Source organism: Zeugodacus cucurbitae, chromosome 2 (genome assembly GCF_028554725.1).
Source record: "Zeugodacus cucurbitae isolate PBARC_wt_2022May chromosome 2, idZeuCucr1.2, whole genome shotgun sequence".
In the NCBI taxonomy this organism is placed as follows: domain Eukaryota; kingdom Metazoa; phylum Arthropoda; class Insecta; order Diptera; family Tephritidae; genus Zeugodacus; species Zeugodacus cucurbitae.
Window position 1 is genome coordinate 64942935 of NC_071667.1, and position 18028 is coordinate 64960962.

Sequence of the window (18028 nt, forward strand, 5' to 3'; positions counted from 1 at the left end):
TTCCGTTTCCGTTACACATGTACCAGCCAAATTTATCCGGCATCCACATGCCGCACATTTCTGGTCGCCTGGTAGAAACTTCACAAAAATCACAGCTAAACTGTGCTGCGCTGCCCGGCAGAGGAGAGCAGAGCTTCAGTGTGGAGCAACTCAATACTTTGAATAATCATACCTCTGAAAAATCTCAACCGATTTTGATGATCTTGGTGTCATATGAAAGGTAATTCTAGTCTCTATAACACTGACGTATGCAATCTAAAGTAAATTTTATAAAAAACTTACAAAAGCTCCAGTATTTTATACAATATTCTTTTGAAGAACAAAATACACGCGAAAGTTTGAAATGCTGTGTTAAAACTTTATTAAATGCTTAAAAGTCAATTTCAGTAGTAACGATTGGTAAAGCTTCTCTTCCATTTTGAGTGGTCAGATGAGGTTAATAATAACTTATAATTATATTTTTTTACTTTATTTATATAAATTTGAAAATTATAAAAATTTTGAATTTCTTCTCATGTCATCTTTCCACTTTCTGCTCAACCAGAGCGGAGAATAACTGTTGATCGCGACGATTTCAATTTTTAAAATTAGAAAATTGCACACATTCACTCAAAAATTTCGCCGAAAATCCCTCATTTCGCGCACAGTATCTACTCAATCGCTTTGAAAAATTTGACGTGCGGCTGCGTTATGAGTCCAACTCAAAGACAAAAATATGCAAAATGTAAAAAATGTAAAAAATACCGAATAACAGAAGATAAATTGGCGTAAATGAAAGAATATTTCTGCTTTCTCAAGATCTTAAGAAGAAGAAGCGGCAGTGGCAAATTCACTCGGAATAACGCTGAAGAGAAAGTGTGCAAACATTTGGATCGGCTGGCTAAAGCAAATCATAAATTAAATTATTTAAAATACGCAAACCTATTTGCAGATCTTTGTGTATGCGTATGGCATGTCGTAAGTGTTGCCAAGCGATATGTTGTATGCCACAATTTATTAAATTTCATGCCGCGCATACGTCAATTGCAGTTACAGCATAATTTTCACAAATTTTTTATGGTTGAGGTTGTTGTTTTGAAAGGCTGCAGCGCTGTGGACCTTTGAGCGCTAAAAGTGGAGGCAACGAAACGGTGTAGAGCCTCAACTTATTTTTATATAAAAACAGTACTGAAATCTTGAAAAATATTATTTTTCGAAATGAAGACAGTTTTTCGTTTTTTAATCTCGCTCCACACATCTTGTTCCGGTCTGCTGCCAATCGTGATTTTTTATCAACAAATTTTCGCTTAATCCCTTTAAGCTGCTTACACATTTTTATTTAGAACGGTTTGAGTTTTTTGTTGTATTCGCTCTTTTTTTATAAATAAATATAAATAATTTCTCTGCGCTAGATTTGCTTGTAGTTATTTGACATTGGTAAGTGTTTGAAGCGCAGAGGCACAAATCATAAGCATAAATTTAGCTAATAAATTGCAGCACCTAGACGCTGTGGCTTTTTGCTGCTGCTGCTGCTGCTCTGCGAAACGCATGAATGAAAATGTAGTGAAAATCAAGTGAAAATGTGTGTAGGTTGTGGAGAATTTTGTCGCAGTTCGCCTTCTGCATTGACTCACACCAGCAATGAGTAACGCAACAAAATTATACAAGAAAATGAGAACGCACAATATTTTTTATTTTTTATTTTTATTATTTTTTATTTGTATTGTAATAATTATGTATTTAAAATAAAATAATCGTTAAATTATACACTCGTTCGTCTCTATAAAATATCATTTCTTCGCTTTCTTAAATACTAAATTAATTAACTCAGTACGGAAATACTTTAATTACACTTATTTCTAATTTAATTATTTTTTTTTTATATGAAACGAAGAAATTACTTCGTCTCATTGCTCAGCGCCTTCTTCTTCGTTTTGGTGCAGTAATAACGGTCGCTATTCTCAATCCAATCGCAAACATTCAGAATTGTATGGAAAGCGGTGCCTTCCTTGCACTCGAATTCAACTGGTTCGCCGTGAACGCAGCGGTAGTACTGTGGAAATTATTTAAATAGATTTAAATAATGTAACATTAGTTAATTAAAACACTAAAATTTTAGATACAAAGTTATATGAATATATTATATACTAATATACTTCTAGCTGAAATGAGCTAAAAATCTTCAAGTCTATATAAATTTTATTTAAATTTTCTGTTTTTGAATTTTTATTTAAGAGAAAACTCTATATCGTGTCTCGATTAAGCTGGCCAAATAACTCAAATTTTCAGATCAATTTTAAATGGCCCTTAATTTTTCTCGAATTCCTGTTTCATTTCAAGTAATTTAAATAAAAAAGAAGTAAGGAAAGGCCAACATGTTGTGAGAGTATAAAAAACGAGATCTCACCTTTTGACAATCTGCATGCGGTATAAAGTCCTTGTTTGTACAATCAATGTCGGGCATCACGTGTCCACCGGTTGGTTCTACAACCTCTGGTTTTGGTTCTAATACTTCCAATCCACCAGTTTCCTCGCTGCTTGATGATGTTGGTGTTTCTGTTGTTGTTGTTGTCGTGGAAGATGTGGGTCTGGGCTTTGGTCTCGGTTTGGGTTTCTTGGAGCCTTTGGACGGTTTCTGAATAGAGAAAATCAATAAATTAATATATATAAATTTTCTTTGATTTCTTCTTAATAAGAAAATGTAAATATTTTCAATTAAAAAATTAAAGTTAATTTTATTATAATGAAAAGTTTAAAAAACTCTATGAAGAAGGCTTTCAAACGTGTTATATTTCTTCTAATAATTATACTCCGTACTCGACTCTCAAGCGCGTACTTAGGAGGTTTTGAAATTTTTTTCAGCTAGCAACTGCGAGCGTTCTTTACTCGACTCTGTGGCACGCGATTGCGATCCGCAGAGAATGACTTGCAGGACGATTTTCAGTTTCTGATTAAGATTCTCCTTCACGGAGTCTTTTTGATACCCTCACCTGGGAACTATTTCCACAAAGTTGAGATTCTTGGAAAAAATATAGCCTATGTTACTCGAGCTGAAAATGTAGATTTCCAACGGTGAAAGAAATTTTAAAATCGGCACAGTAGTTTTCGAGTTTATTCAGTAGAAACATACATACAAATCTGAATTGACTGAATTAGTTTAATTCGCTTTGTGATGTGGATTATGTCTTATTAAGCAACTGTCAAGAAATTTTCACAGACTTGAAAAAAATCGGTACAAACACTCACTCATTAGCCATGCTATGACGTTCCAAAGGTCCCCGTTGGGTTTTCTGTTTCTCAAATACCCCAATTTTGTCTGTGAATGTCACAAGACAATGTGAAATACTCGTAGATTGGGCTCTGAGTATTTTCAATGAAGAGAGACAGTATTTCGGCGTTCAAAAACGATTCTGCGTTAGAATTGTGATTTTCGAAACAAGTCCAACCCTGAGTCGGTTAGTAAATATCAAACTGTTTCAAAATTTGGGTACTAACAGAAGAAATGGAGCACTCTGTATTCTTAAGATACGATGTATTTTTACTCTGAGGCGTCTCGTCGAGGTCTATATCCACATAATTATTGTATTGTAATATATTAAATAGGCTATATCTCAAATACATATCCAAATTAAGAAATATTCCCGAATTAACAACTAAAAATTCGAATAATTGTTGTTTTGGTTTGTGGAATCGATATCACTATTTTATTTAAACTATTTTCTTTAAAATAATAATTTAGACACAAATTTTACTTTATCTTCATCTTCGTTTATCCGTCTGTATTTGTTTTACTAAGCCGTTTTTGTGCTCACTCATCGTTCGTTTAACGCTGCGGACATTTTTAGCGCACTCGTTAATTTTGTGCCTTAATTTTCTATTTTTGCGGAAGCTAATTTCGCAAACACAAGCAAGCCAACTATAAATAGGGAATCGTATTTGGCTTAGCATGGCCGGCCCAGTGGAGCAATGATAGGCGCACACACCTAGTACATACATGCATACATACAAACATACGCGAATCTGTGCAAATTCATATATATTTGCGTACGCAGATTCTTGAATTTAACAGACAACTCAGCAAACAATTTGGCAATTAGTTGAGATGTGAAAATTGTCTTTAATTTTGCTCGCATTGTTTTACGGCGCACACAAACATACACGCACACACACACACAAATAATAGAATAATATATTGCTTAGACTCACCTTGGTTGTTGTTGTCGTTGTTTGTTCGGCAAGCGGTCGTTTTGTTGTGCTGGTCGCTGCTGTTGGCTTTGGCTTCGGCCGTTTTGTGGTGACATCTTGTGAGACGAAACTGGCCTCGTCGGGATTCGGCGGCGTCGCTGGTGGTTTGGCCCACTCGGGCTACAAGACACAAACAAGAAACATAATAAATTGCAGATGCTTTGCGAATGCGAATTAATAATAAAAGAGAATGATGTGTGGATTTTGGCTTTCGTTCTTGGCAACCAAAACGAATATTACCACAAAACCGTTAATTATACACGAACGCTAAACTTGGCACACTTACCCGCGGCGTCGTCTCGCGCGTAGGCTCCGGCACTGTGTAATCGTGCATGTTGTCATAGAGAATTTGCATCAGCGCATTCTCGCGCCCACACAAACCATGGAAATCGTCCATATCAATGGCCCAAGTCATAGCGCCCGCGTAGCCCTTCTGCTTGATATAGTCCATTTTGATTTGCACCGATTTCTCATCCTCATAGCCCACCCATTGTGTGTCTTTGTAGGTGTAGGGCACCATGCCTTGTTCATCCCACTGCACGGTCCAACCCTTGTCTGCGTCCTGTACCTCGGTACATATCTCATAGTAAGCAAGGAAACCGCTAGCATTGGTGTAAGGGCCTGGTGCGCCACCGCCAGCCTCCTTATTGATGTAAGTGCCCATGTTGTAGTTCTTGTTGGAGTTGCTCAGCGTGTAAGTGCGTCCATAGAAGGGCACGCCGACCACCAGCTTATTGGCAGGGCAACCCATCTCCTCCCAGAGACCTAGACCATCATTCTGCGAATTTTTTTAAGAAGAGATTGAGTATGAAGTACTACTATTCGAGTAGTTCAGGTCATACATACCACATTCAGTTTCTCATAAGCCCACTGATCGTGCTTGCGCTTGTAGAGCGGACTGTGTACATCGGCGAAACCGGCCCAGTTGCCGCGCAGATCATAAGTCATGGCGTGTATGGCATCAAGCAATCTGCAATAAATATAGATTGTTGTAATATAACAGTGAACCGACACACAAAACATTCAGTACTTACTCGCACAGCTCAGGCACATGATAACCTTCCTGCAAACGGAATTTAGCCACCGGCACCGCCATTGTTATTTCCCAACCGCGTCCCTCACGATCGAATGCGCGTCGCAACTCTTGCACGAAGTATAAGAATTTGTCTTTATCGCCAAAAGTGCCACCGCGATCAGTAGCGCCAGGGTATTCCCAATCCAAATCGAAACCATCGAAATCATATTCCTTCATGAACTGCACCACGCTGCGTATGAAACTGAGTCGTCGCTCACGCACCGCCACCATTTGTGAATACTTCGAGCCACCCTCTGCCCAGCCGCCGACGGCCACCTGCAGTTTTAGATTGGGATGTTTCTGTCGCAATTGCGTGAACTTGCGGAAGCCTTCTTGTTCCACATCCAATTCGGGATCGATTACCAAGACATCCCAACTCTTATCGTTCAAACCAATAAAAGAGTAGACCAAATGTGTGCACAAGTCAGCGGGCACATCTTCGAGTCCATAACGTCCCACACCGGGCCGGTAGACGGCCCAATTGCTGAAGTAGCAAACAATACGTGCCGGCTGCTCGTTGGCAGCTGTACTCGTAAGTGCCGCCGTTAGCGTTAAGCTAAGTAGTAATAGCTTTAAAGGTATATCTGTGAAGGAGAAAGAATTGTGAAATGTTTAAATAAAATAAGCGACATGTGCTTCAGTTCTAAATTATGTTATTCCTGACTAAATCTTCATTTTATCTACAGTAGCCAATATCCAACTTCCGTCTATATACTGTCATGAAAATTTTTATCTTAAAAATTCATCAGAGTTGCGACGGACTTGATAGATTTAATTTCAACCTCGGAGTACAATGGACATTTTTGAAGAAGCTCGACCGAATAGCTATTAACAATAACGTTTTCTAATCTAGCCTGCTCCTGAAGTACTAGGCCTTGTCTCACTAACGCTGGGGAATATTCAACTTGGAAAATCTGAACTCCGATTCATAACCTTTTGAATCTGATATGTTTAAGTTTCTGTTTCTAAGAGGCCACTCTTTTTAGAAGTGGATTGGTATTAGCCATGGAAGGTCTTCGTAATTTCAAAATATATCGTGCTCTTCACAGAACTTCCTAACTAGACATACACATTTTTTTTAATTTGTATATGATAATCAATTACATACAAATATGTTGTTCCTGATCGCCAACTAAAACATTGTCATTACAAAACAATCCCAATTAGATGTAATCGTAAATCGAGAATGTAGGCAGTTGCCTTCGCATGTAAGAGTATCGCTAAAGAATAAATTAGAATCACTAACGCCACAGCTGCGGCACTCAATTAAAATTCTGCGAGCAAACCGAATTTCAAGTACGAAAACGCTTCCTTTTTGCGCGTTTTTTTGCTACACATTTCACAATCAATTACAGCAGAGCAATAAAATAAATAATAAAAACTGAATTAAATAACATTTCAAGATATCATTGTATGTGTTGAATGTGTGTAAGTGTGTGTGTGTAATGGCTCAGGCGCTACAACAATTAACGCATAATTATTGTAATCGCGAGTATCACCTAACAATTGCCAACAACAATAGCAAACACCATGCGCATCGAGACATGCAATGTAAATGTCTGCGGCACAATAAATTTGTAGGGATCTTAGTAGTCGCACATTTCATTACCGTGACGCGTTGACTTTGACGTTGCCAAAATTGAAGAAAATCGCCAACTGTTGTGCATACAAATAATGGCAAAAACAAAAGCAATAAAATAAATGCATAAATAAAATAAGATTTTATAAACATGTAAGGAAGTGCGTGGTCGAGTGGAACCGAATATAAATAAGACTCGCAAACTCAATTAAGATTATATAAGAATCTATCTTTTTTTACTAGTTTGAGAGAAATGCATCGTCCCGCAAAAAAAAAATTGTCATGACCTGGGGCTCTTTCTATATGTAATTGGGGTCGCTGAATCCGAATCCATTTCACCGCATCAGATCAGGGTTTTGAGATAACTCCAGAAAACCAAAATGGCGGACAGCGATTTTTAAACTTCCATGGATTCACTTGAATCTCGTTACTCGAGGGTTTTCGGGATCGATAATTACTTATTCAGTGTCGGTTTTTTCAAAATTCAAAATGGAGGAACCAACATAGCATTTTTGTAAAATTCATCGAAATCGCTTCAAACTTGTTACTCGAGGGTTCTCAGAGTCGCTGATTATCGGTATATTTGGAATCATCATTCCTCTTAGATGATATAGGGTTGCCAGTATTTGGGTAAAGTATTATGTATTCGTTGAACAAGATTTTGAGGTAATATAAACAGCAATGAGGGTTTCAATATGGCGTTATACCGAAGGTATATACCGGTTTTCAAACCATTCTGAAAGTGAATTGCGGGAGTTTAATTTAAAACATGGGTCTACGAATGTTGAATATAGATTTGATAAACATTTAATAATTGTAAGGAACATCGTTAGTTGGAGCTGGACCTTTCATTTTGATTTAAAGACTACTTATCATCGAAATTAGTTGACAGAGATTTTATAGTTAAAGATATTATTATGCCACGCCCACTTTTCAAAAAAATTTCTTCACTATATATCCACCTACATCTGTTTAGTGAGCGTTATGATTTCTCGACTCCCACCATTTGCATTAGCAGACTCTAAGATTGCCGTGGGAATAAGTATGTTTTATGGTTAACGATAATATGGATAGACATCCACGTTATCCCGACCATTTTCATATGTAAGCCCCTATATCTGTCTTAATCAGTTATTAATTGCTCAAACAATCATTATAAGAAAAAAACTATTAAACTATTTGAGCAAAATGTTGAGTGGGTATAAACAAAATCGAATTAATTTAAAGAATGTTCGCGTAGCGTTCGTTTTTATAGCATATCTGTTTATATATATATATATGTGTTATAGCTGTTCAAATATACACGCCGCTATTTGCTTGCCTTTCTTTCATTACGCGTTGCAGACGTTGACTGAATTTTAAAATTAATCATTTTGTTATCAGCCGCCAACAGACGCGCATCGCTCACACACACTTATGCAAATTAAATTTCCCGTCTCGGCGCGCTATTACTTAATAAATATGCAATGCGGCGTGTCAATAGTTTGTTGACGTTCTCATATTTAACTTTATAGCCAATTACACGTCGTTGGCCTCTTTCATGCGCACTCTTCCATACACCAAGCAACTATGTGTGTGTTTATGTGTATGTTTTTTTAATTTCACTAAAGGCGCATACATTTTTGGCAACATTAAGGTTAGACGGGGGCTCAAAATCCACAACGGGAACACCCGCAACCAATTAACAACAAAAACGGCCAACAACAACTGATTGTTGTTACAACAAATTGCAACAGCAGCGCAGCGTTAAACAAATGCATTTTCCATTTGTGTCATGACATTCATTCAAGTTGTTTATAACAAATTTTTTCTCTTAAAATTGGCGCGCTTCATGGCGAGTTCATTCACCGGCGGGTGCTTCATACGTCAACGGAGTTTGCCATTTGATTAGGTGACGAAAGTGTGATTTGTAATTAAACGATTTTCAAATTACTTTATTTTAGTTGAGATTGTTACTTACATAAAAAAAAGTAGCGAGAAAATGATCAGTATAATTTTTGGTGTTTAAAAATATTTTTTGTAAAATCTGACAGATGTCGTAGATTCAAATGTGCCTCAAAATCTATTTTTGATGGTCAATAAACAAACAAAAAATTTATTAATTAAAACAAAACTAAATCAAATTTAAATAAGCAACCACACATAAAAAAATATATACAATTTGTTTCATAAAAAATTATTTTTAATCTACTCTTCATTCTGTGCCTCCATTTATATATGTATTTACTCAGAAAATATAGATCGCTCTATGTTTCGAAACTCTGAAATTTGTATTAATATTAATTATTCGGAACTGTGAGTAATATTCAGACTATTCAAAACACTACGACGCCTAGTTAGGTTCTGTCCCGTACCACATCAAATATCTACAAGGATAATGTCTGTGTAATTGGCGCTGGGAAATCAAGATATCAGCTGATAGATATATACAGTTGAACTTTTCTAACTCGAATCACCATAATCCACAGAAAAACCATACCATAATACCATATTTTTTGTTCGTCTCCATACGATATAGAGGGACTCTATTAAAATTCTGGTTCGATAGTAAATTTCTAAATTTTGTATTATGCCTTGGTCGAAAAGTTTAATTTATGGAAGGAACTTTGTATGAAATTTGACTTTTATCACCAATTCAAGAGTCCATAATGGAAGACTTCGAGTTAAGGAAGCTTGAGTTATGGAAGTAAATTTTGTATGAAATTTGATTTCTAAACGCTGGCAATAGCGTTCAAAACTTCGAGTTATGGAGATCTTCGAGTTATAGAAGTCCGAGTTATGGAAGTTCCACCGTATATATACATATCGATATTACTGAAAATTGTTAACCACCGAGTTTGGAAGGATGAAGCATCTTATTTCATACTTTTAAAGTCATCTAAGAAAATAATCTGGTTCTTTCGCATTAGGAGTTAAAGCTAGTGTATAAAGTGAGCCCATATTTAGATTTTCGAAAAAAAAAAAATAAAATATGAATCTTAAATAAGACAATAGAGTAAAATTTGAGATCGAAGTAATATTACAGAATAGCAAATTATTTTCAAATAATTTAAATATATTTTTTTTACAAAAAAAAAAACACAAAGAAACTTCGATCAACATTGTTTCGCTCTGTTTGTTGTTGTTTTACTTGAGTTGTAATTATGTAATAATATTTTTTATATTTATTAATTGTTTTATATTCTTTTCATTCATTTAAATGTATATTTGAGCCACCTTTTTGAGGCAGAAATCCTGGATTTTAGAAAATATATGCTATCAAGGATTGCTATATTTACCGGGCAGCTTATTAAGGTATCTAAACGCATCCATAAAGCTTAAATATTTTTTTGCCATTTTCATCAACACACTCTTAGTCTTACTAAATTAAATTAAATTTTAACAAATGAGGTTAGTCAATTTTCCCAACAATTTCCAATATTTTCTAGCTATGTGTATAAGGTGTATGGGCTTGCTTAATTTTCGGTTGAATAAATTTTAAATTTTTATTAAAAAAAATTATTATTAATAATTTCGTCTATTTACTAATTTATAGCAGTTTGATGGCCTAAAATATTAGCAAACTTTCAAAAAATTAAGTTTATCACAAATATTCGACACTTTCTTTGTAAATATATTTTTCACAATTTAATAAAAGGGGTCACTTAATATTTTCCTACTGTATTTTATAATTATTTCAACACATCAAAACACAGCAACGAAGCGCACATGAACATTTCTTTCTTTCAACTTATAATTTTCAGAATTTTTTATTCAAAAAAACCAATATTCTTCTACACGTGAAACACTTATTTTGCTTAGTAAAAATTTCGTCAGCGTTCTTACCCATGCTGTGCGCGCCGCGAGTCTTTGACGTCGAATGACAGTCATTGCGCGCATGCGTTACGTTTTTATGTGCGCCTTGCCGCCCAAAAGCGTCGCACACCAACTGACAAACTGACAAACTGGCAAGCTTGGCGACGGTAGCGACAGTAGCTGCCGTTACCCATTGAGTTCTCACCCGCGCACGATAAGTAACAGTGACAACAACAACAACAACAGCAACAGCAAAAAGAAATTGTAGTAATTTTAAGCCAAACGCCCGATGGCCCGCTAATGTTATGCAGCGCGCTGCGACATTCCCGACTACACCGCAGCTACTTGCATATGTTTGTATGCATGTAAATATCAACAGCTTGCGTGCTTAAATACGCACAAACGCGTTAACTTACATATGCACATACATAGAAACGTGTGAAAGAATATATGTACGCACGCTTTGTCACCGCACCGCAGCTGCGCGCTTTATCACTCGCGCGTTTGTGTGTGCACACCTTTTCCTTTGAATTTCTTCGACACTTTCTTGCGGTCTGCTCACACGCTTTTTGCTACCTCCGCACAAGAATCAAGCGCAGCGTTTGCTTAAAAGCACACATCTCGAGCCGCAACAGCGCGCTGCCGCTGCCGCTGCTTATCTTATCGCTTGTGCGAATTGGCGTGCATATTTTATGGGCTTGTTTTGCTTGTTATTTCTCCGGCAACTTTCTTCGTCTTTTGTTATTCAAAAAATCTAGAATTACAATTGCAAACTCGTTCTGCTCGAAGCACAAACCAGCCTTTGAATGGCTAACGAACCGCTGAACCACATAAGCGCAAACCAGCCTCCAGCGGGCGCGATCCTCGTTGCTCCAGTCAGTGAGGCCTGCATTTCCACCTTTTTGTCTTTTTGTCAGCACTGTCTTTGCTGCTTTGTCACGCAGCGGGTTCTTGGTGTTATTTGTTATCTTGTTGTGGTTTCAAAGTGACAGCGGGGTAGAGAAGTGCGCGGTAGGTTTCCGTTTCATTCTAAAATGATAAACAAATAAATCTTCAGATTGAATAACATCTCGAGATTGCATTACATTGCAGGCCAAATGGTCAGTACAGCTCTTCGATGCAAGACTCTGCATCGGCAGTTCATTGCTTTTGGTTGGCTTGGTCGGCTTGGTGGGCAGGTGCTCCAGCATACATTCTTGCACATAACGGGAGTTATCTGTGGTAATTGGGTTAATGTGAAAGTTGATATTTATATGCTTATTTATTTGCGTTAAGTTGACTGTTAAATTTTATACTCGTACAGTGTGTTTCACAAGAAGTTTGTCTTCTCACAAGTGGAGATAAAAAATAGTAGGGACGTATAGAGTTTATAAAATGGAGGCCTTATTTCAATGGGGTGATGAGCTTAAGCCAAATCTTTCTTATAGAAATATTTCTTTCGCTAATGAGACTAAATTGCACGTGAAATGTTCTTTACTGAAGGCCAATTTGTGTAACCTTTTTCGAAATGCAAACTTTTGAGTGTATTCTCAAGGCTTCTCATAAAATCCATCACCCTTTCGTAAGTAATCTAAAGTTGATAAACCGGACTGCCGTCTTCCAGAAAACTTTCATTACATGGAACGGTTAATCATTGATATGGATTTTCATCTAAGTTTCGTTTTACCGTTTCGTTTCAAAAATGCGAGCATTTTATGGATCTTGAATGAATTCTATGCTTTCAAAAAATTCTAAATAATTCGGTGTAAAATATTTAAGTAATTTCTTTCACTAATGGCAGAAGCATTTCCAGGAAATATACATTACAACCTCTCATTTTAGTTCCACGCTCCATCTCAATCACATGCTCGTTTCGATTTCTGCATTCAAGAAGTGCTGATAAGAGGACAAGTAGTAATTGTAGTCAATTGAATTGAATTTGACATATGTTTCGAAGCATTTCACTTTCACAAACTTGAATAAAACAGCGAAAATTAATTGCTTAATTAATTTGTGAAGACTAACTTATGCTGCTGAAAGCATTTGTAATAGCAATATTTGTTAAATGCAAAAAAAACTGAAAATGGAAAAAATCACAAACAGAGAAATACAAATAAATTTTGTCTTAATTAAAACAAGATAAGATAATTATTGAAATCGATTAATGCAAGGTAGTAATTATGCGAATGCAAATGTAGATACAGTAATACCCGCTCAAGTGCCACAGCTACAGATGTAACACTTTTGAGGCACTAAACCGGTGAGGCCACTTGAATTAATTCCGCTTAAGTCTCTCGAGATACTTACCAAGCTTTTTCGAAATACTTCGATAAAAAAAAAACAATTTTTTTGTTTCATATTTCGGTAGATTACACCTTTAAAATAACATATTAAAATTTCAAATCGATATCTCAAATAGTTTTTGAGTTATAGCAATTTAGAGAGCAGCCGCTCGGTAACAGTGAAAACGATCATTTTATCTTTAAACGCATTTTTCTCGAAACTGCATTTTCCGAATTTGCTGCAGTGATTACTCAGAAACATGAATGAGGCTTTTTTGTTGGTTGCTCACAAAGCTTTAAAAATGTATCTTCCTTAACTCCTTAAGTGATATGAGAGGGAGGAAAAATTAAAAGGTTGTTGTTGTTTCCCGAATTATTTATGCGGAAGTATTCAAACAGATCCAAATAAAATATTTTCCAGTGCTCTATTTAAGGGGTTACGCGATAACTCAAAAACTATACAACGGTTTGACTTGAAAATTAAAATACATCTTCAATAGATTTTCCACAGAAGGACGTGGGATTTTTTCGACTGAATAATTTGAAAAACTTTTATCCAATTTTTTATACTGCTGCAGAGCTAAATAGAGAAGGTACAATCTTCTACAAGAGTGTACAGCTCTGGCGTATGCCGATGATATTGATATCATCGGAAGCAACAACCGCGCCGTTTGTTCTGCTTTTTCCCGCCTGGATAAGGAAGCGAAGCGAATGGGAGAAAATGAGGAAAATTTTGAGCAAAGATTTATGGTCCTCAGAACATTGACGATGGAACGATGAGCTGTACGAGTTATACGACGACATTGACATAGTTCAGCGAATAAAAGAAACAGCGGCTATATGCTGGCTAGGTCATGTTGTTCGAATGAATGAAAGTGCTTCAGCTCTTAAAGTGTTCGATGCAGTACCCGCCGGAGGAAGCCGAGGAAGGGGAAGGCCTCCACTCCGTTGGAGGGCCCAGGTGGAGAGCGACCTGGTTACACTTGGATCTTCAACTTGCGCCGAACTGCGAAGGAGAGAGAGAGGTGGCGCACTATCGTCGATTCGGCTATAACCGGCTAAACGGTTGCAACGACAATCACATATGTACATACATTTTTAGCCAAAAACATAAAGTACCATTTCTCTCGCCAGTGTCGCTAGTTGAAGTTTTCTCGGCTCTTTAATGTGAATCTAACAACAACAGCGGGTATAGTAGTATAATTGCCCGATATTCTAACTCAATCTGATTATGTCAGTGTACGAATATTTAAATTATGCCAGTTGTTTGTTCGATTCGCTCCTCTTCAATTTTTGTACAAATTGAATACTTTCAATTACTAATTCGATAAGTAAGGGCTTTACCCCAGATATGTAACAATCTGGATACCTTGGAACTGGCAAAGTTGGTTGATTGCAGCCGAATATCAAGTGATGTATTTTCTTGTATGAAAGCAAATCCAAACATTAATATATTAATTAATTAATTATACTAGAAAACGTCCTATACATATATTATTTGTAAATCATAGAAGATTTCTCTCCTATTTTTGGAACTGACCTTCAATTGATACAGTAGTAAGGTAGTTGTTTAGCCAAATTTGATTTTCAAAATTATTGGATGATTTTTAATATAATTTCCATTCATTAAAACAATAAAAAAAACGACTAATTAATTGCCAAATCTAATATCAATGTCGTAGAATGGTTCCGGTGTTGTTGTGGTTGTTGTAGTCGGAATAGTTGGTGCCACTGTCACGAGTACCGGTGCAGGTGTAGTGACTGGAACTGGAGCAATTGTCGGTTGTGTCGGTGCGGGTTCGCTCGGCGGTGGTTGCGTCGGTTGGGGTCGTGCTGGAGGTCCATTGTTGTAGCCTGGTGGTCCTGTGAATATATCAAAATATAGTTAGTGATTATTTGTTTTTTTTATGAAATCACCTTCATGGTGACCATGACCGTGGTGATCATAATGGTCATGGTGGTGGCCATGTCCAGGTGGTCCTGTAAACAGGAAACGGAATGAATGTGAATTAAAAAACAACATTATACACCGAGCAACATGTTGCTAGAGTAAAATTACCATAATGTGGCGGGTTTCTATAATAGCCAGGCGGCGCTGGCGGTGAAAAACAAAATATATTTATTACTCAATAATTACTTTAAAATGCTAGTTTTATAACTCAGTGAATACTAGAAAAATCTCTTGCGCGCCATACCTCCATAAGGTGAATCAAACGGATTGCCTCCGTTGAATCCCGGTGGCGGATGGTTGTGAAAACCTGACGAATAATCATTTGAATCATAATAATCTTGCGCGGTTGATTGAGCCGATGGTTGTGGTGGCATCGAATCATATTCGTAATCATGATGGGAATGATGATGATGTTGGTGGTGGTAGTGATGGTGTTCATGAGAGCTTTGTTCTATGTACGAATCATATGGTTGCACGTTATAAGCACCTGTTAAGGGGGGTGATGGTGGTGGTGGACCATTCCGTTCATGTTGATGAGACACTACAACACCGGGCGCTTGCGGAGGGCGATATGGTTGTTGTGGTTGAACCACAGGTGGTGGTGGACCATTGCGTTGATGTTGATGAGACACTACAACACCGGGCGCTTGCGGTGGGCGATATGGTTGTTGTGGTTGAACCACAGGTGGTGGTGGACCATTGCGTTGATGTTGATGAGACACTACAACACCGGGCGCTTGCGGTGGGCCGTATGGTTGTTGTGGTTGAACCACAGGTGGTGGTGGACCATTGCGTTGATGTTGATGAGACACTACAACACCGGGCGCTTGCGGTGGGCGATATTGTTGTTGTGGTTGAACCACTGGCGGTGGTGGAGCATTACTTTGATGTTGATGGCGCACAACGGTGCCGGTGGATGGTTGATGTTGATGAGACACTACAACACCGGGCGCTTGCGGTGGGCGATATTGTTGTTGTGGTTGAACCACTGGCGGTGGTGGAGCATTACTTTGATGTTGATGGCGCACAACGGTGCCGGTGGATGGTTGATGTTGATGAGACACTACAACACCGGGCGCTTGCGGTGGGCGATATTGTTGTTGTGGTTGAACCACTGGCGGTGGTGGAGCATTACTTTGATGTTGATGGCGCACAACGGTGCCGGTGGATGGTTGATGTTGATGAGACACTACTACAGCATTATTATTGAAAGGCGTGTAAGCGTAGTTGTTAAATGCGGGATTGTTATTTGTGCCGAAAATGTTTCGGCCACCACAACCGTTGAAACCACAATTACTACCGAAAAATTGTGGCGTGCGTTTGATGCGTGCCGGCGCCGCTACATAGACAGCGTTGGTGTGAGAGTCTTCAGCGACAAGGTCAACATCTGAAAAAGTGCTGCAAAAACATTGTTAAAAACACGTAAATATTACAATAACAACAACAACAAGAACGTACGCATCTTCAATCAGTGGCTTTCCATGCGTCTGCCACACAGCCAGAACGGCTAACACGAGCTTTGAATAAGAAAAATTCAATAAATTAGAATCGAGTTCGTCGCTTAAGTCTTTTGTTTCGAAACGGCACTTACACAGCCTAAGCGCCAACTCATCGTACGTGCTGCTTGCTTTTATTTACACTTGATTTCACTGTTGTCTGAAAAACGTCGTCGGGCTATTTCACACGTCTTCACTTAAGCGCCACTGATCATCAACTAAACGAGACGCGCCGCGCCGCGAGAGCAATGCATCTCAACGCTGTCACCGTCAACAGTTCATTTTCGATTTTTTTGTTTTTATTTTTTGCCTAAATCAGTAATATTAAACCTTAGTAAGCAATTATCAGCTTAAATCGCCGTCCAGTAATGCGAAATTAAGCGTGTGTGCGTGCGTGTGTGTGTGCTGTTGTGATTACACACGTGTGTTTATTTGAATTTTAGTGAGCCACTTGGAAATAAACTGGAAATTGGCGGTGAACTTGCGTGCTTCTGTATAGAAATTCGAGTTTTGAGTTTGACTTTTTGAATTTTCGACACTCGCTGATTACCAGTTTGTCATGTGTGTACGTACGAGTGTCTGTATTTCCCCTCATTTAGCGCACTAATCATTACGTTTATTTTACTTTTTTCTGTTTATTGTTTGTTTAGTTTAGCATATGGAAAATGCGACTCATCGGCTGTTATTTACTTATTTCATATAAGTAATTATTAACATATGTTTAGTTGCCAAAATACAAGACATCAACTATTTCCTTTAAGCAACAGACTTCGGCAACAACCATTATTTGCTGTCTATATTTGTATATATGTAGGTATGTATATACGTATATATATATGTGCGTGTATTTGAACAACAATCGAATCATATGTTAAATAGCCAATAAGTGGTTTTGATTGTTTTGTTGACTTTTTCGCGTCATTGTTTGCTTTTTTTGTTTGGCTGTTTCATGACGTTACAGTGTCTAGATGAGTTGCTTTTAAAATTGAAATTTAAATTGTTTTAAATGTGTGTGTGTAGTATGAAATTAATTGAGCAACAACATCTACTATTGACTAGCGCTTGATTAAGAGCTCTGCATTTTATTCTGGATTATATAATAAAAACAAATTTCATTTTTTTTTTTAATAAATTGAGTTTTATATTAACTTAAAATAAGAAATTTAATGAAAGATTTTCAATTTTGTAACAATATTTATTTTTACCCATTCGCTCTGTAATTTAAAAAAAGTAATCTATTAATGCCGAATAATGCTAGTGATGAACTAATTCTTAGTTGGACGTGAAGGAATCTCAATCGATGCAGTATAGAGCTTATGTATTTTTTAAAAACTTAATTTATAATCTGTAACATGGAATACTTTTAAGATGAAGTGATATATTTTCCACAAATTTCTCCAAATTCTGTTTCCGTCTCCGTTTGCCGACTCTCTCAAAATTTAACTAAGTTTATTTAGGTTGTTTGGTATTTCCGCAGCGTTCTCATTAAGATTGACCACAAATTATCGATCTAAATGAGAATGATACTGTTATGTCTTTATTGTTTTGTGAATACAAAACTTTGTACCTTAAGGGGTTAGGTGGCTTTTAAATTTTCAAAATTCGGAAAAATTTTGTTTTTTCTTCTTAAATAGTGCAATATGTTTA

At 37.1% G+C, this 18028-nt stretch overlaps 3 protein-coding genes across 9 annotated transcripts in view; 1 reads left to right on the plus strand and 2 right to left on the minus strand.

Moving 5' to 3' along the window:
* The window catches only part of LOC105218430 (tRNA:m(4)X modification enzyme TRM13 homolog), a 793174-nt gene that overhangs the window by 659897 nt on the left and 115249 nt on the right, over positions 1-18028 (plus strand). The gene's annotated exons all lie outside the window — the stretch shown is intronic.
* LOC105218422 (endochitinase) lies at positions 1873-10845 on the minus strand. Its single transcript, XM_054225276.1, has 7 exons — positions 10704-10845; positions 5259-5883; positions 5071-5194; positions 4511-5002; positions 4186-4344; positions 2387-2614; positions 1873-2032 (listed from the first exon to the last, which is right to left on the minus strand). The coding sequence occupies exons 1-7, from the start codon at positions 10705-10707 to the stop codon at positions 1877-1879; spliced, it is 1788 nt and encodes a 595-aa protein (XP_054081251.1). The 5' UTR covers positions 10708-10845; the 3' UTR covers positions 1873-1876.
* On the minus strand, positions 14538-16637 carry LOC105218421 (proline-rich protein HaeIII subfamily 1). 5 transcript variants are annotated; one of them, XM_054225280.1, is made up of 7 exons: positions 16477-16637; positions 16344-16402; positions 15373-16283; positions 15130-15192; positions 14994-15029; positions 14852-14914; positions 14538-14797 (listed from the first exon to the last, which is right to left on the minus strand). In XM_054225280.1, exons 1-7 carry the CDS (start codon positions 16495-16497, stop codon positions 14586-14588), a joined length of 1365 nt encoding a protein of 454 aa, XP_054081255.1. In that variant the 5' UTR covers positions 16498-16637; the 3' UTR covers positions 14538-14585. The 5 variants fall into 5 exon arrangements, with proteins under 5 accessions (XP_054081255.1, XP_054081256.1, XP_054081252.1 ...); XM_054225281.1 differs by lacking the exon at positions 14994-15029; XM_054225277.1 differs by having other exon boundaries at positions 15130-16283.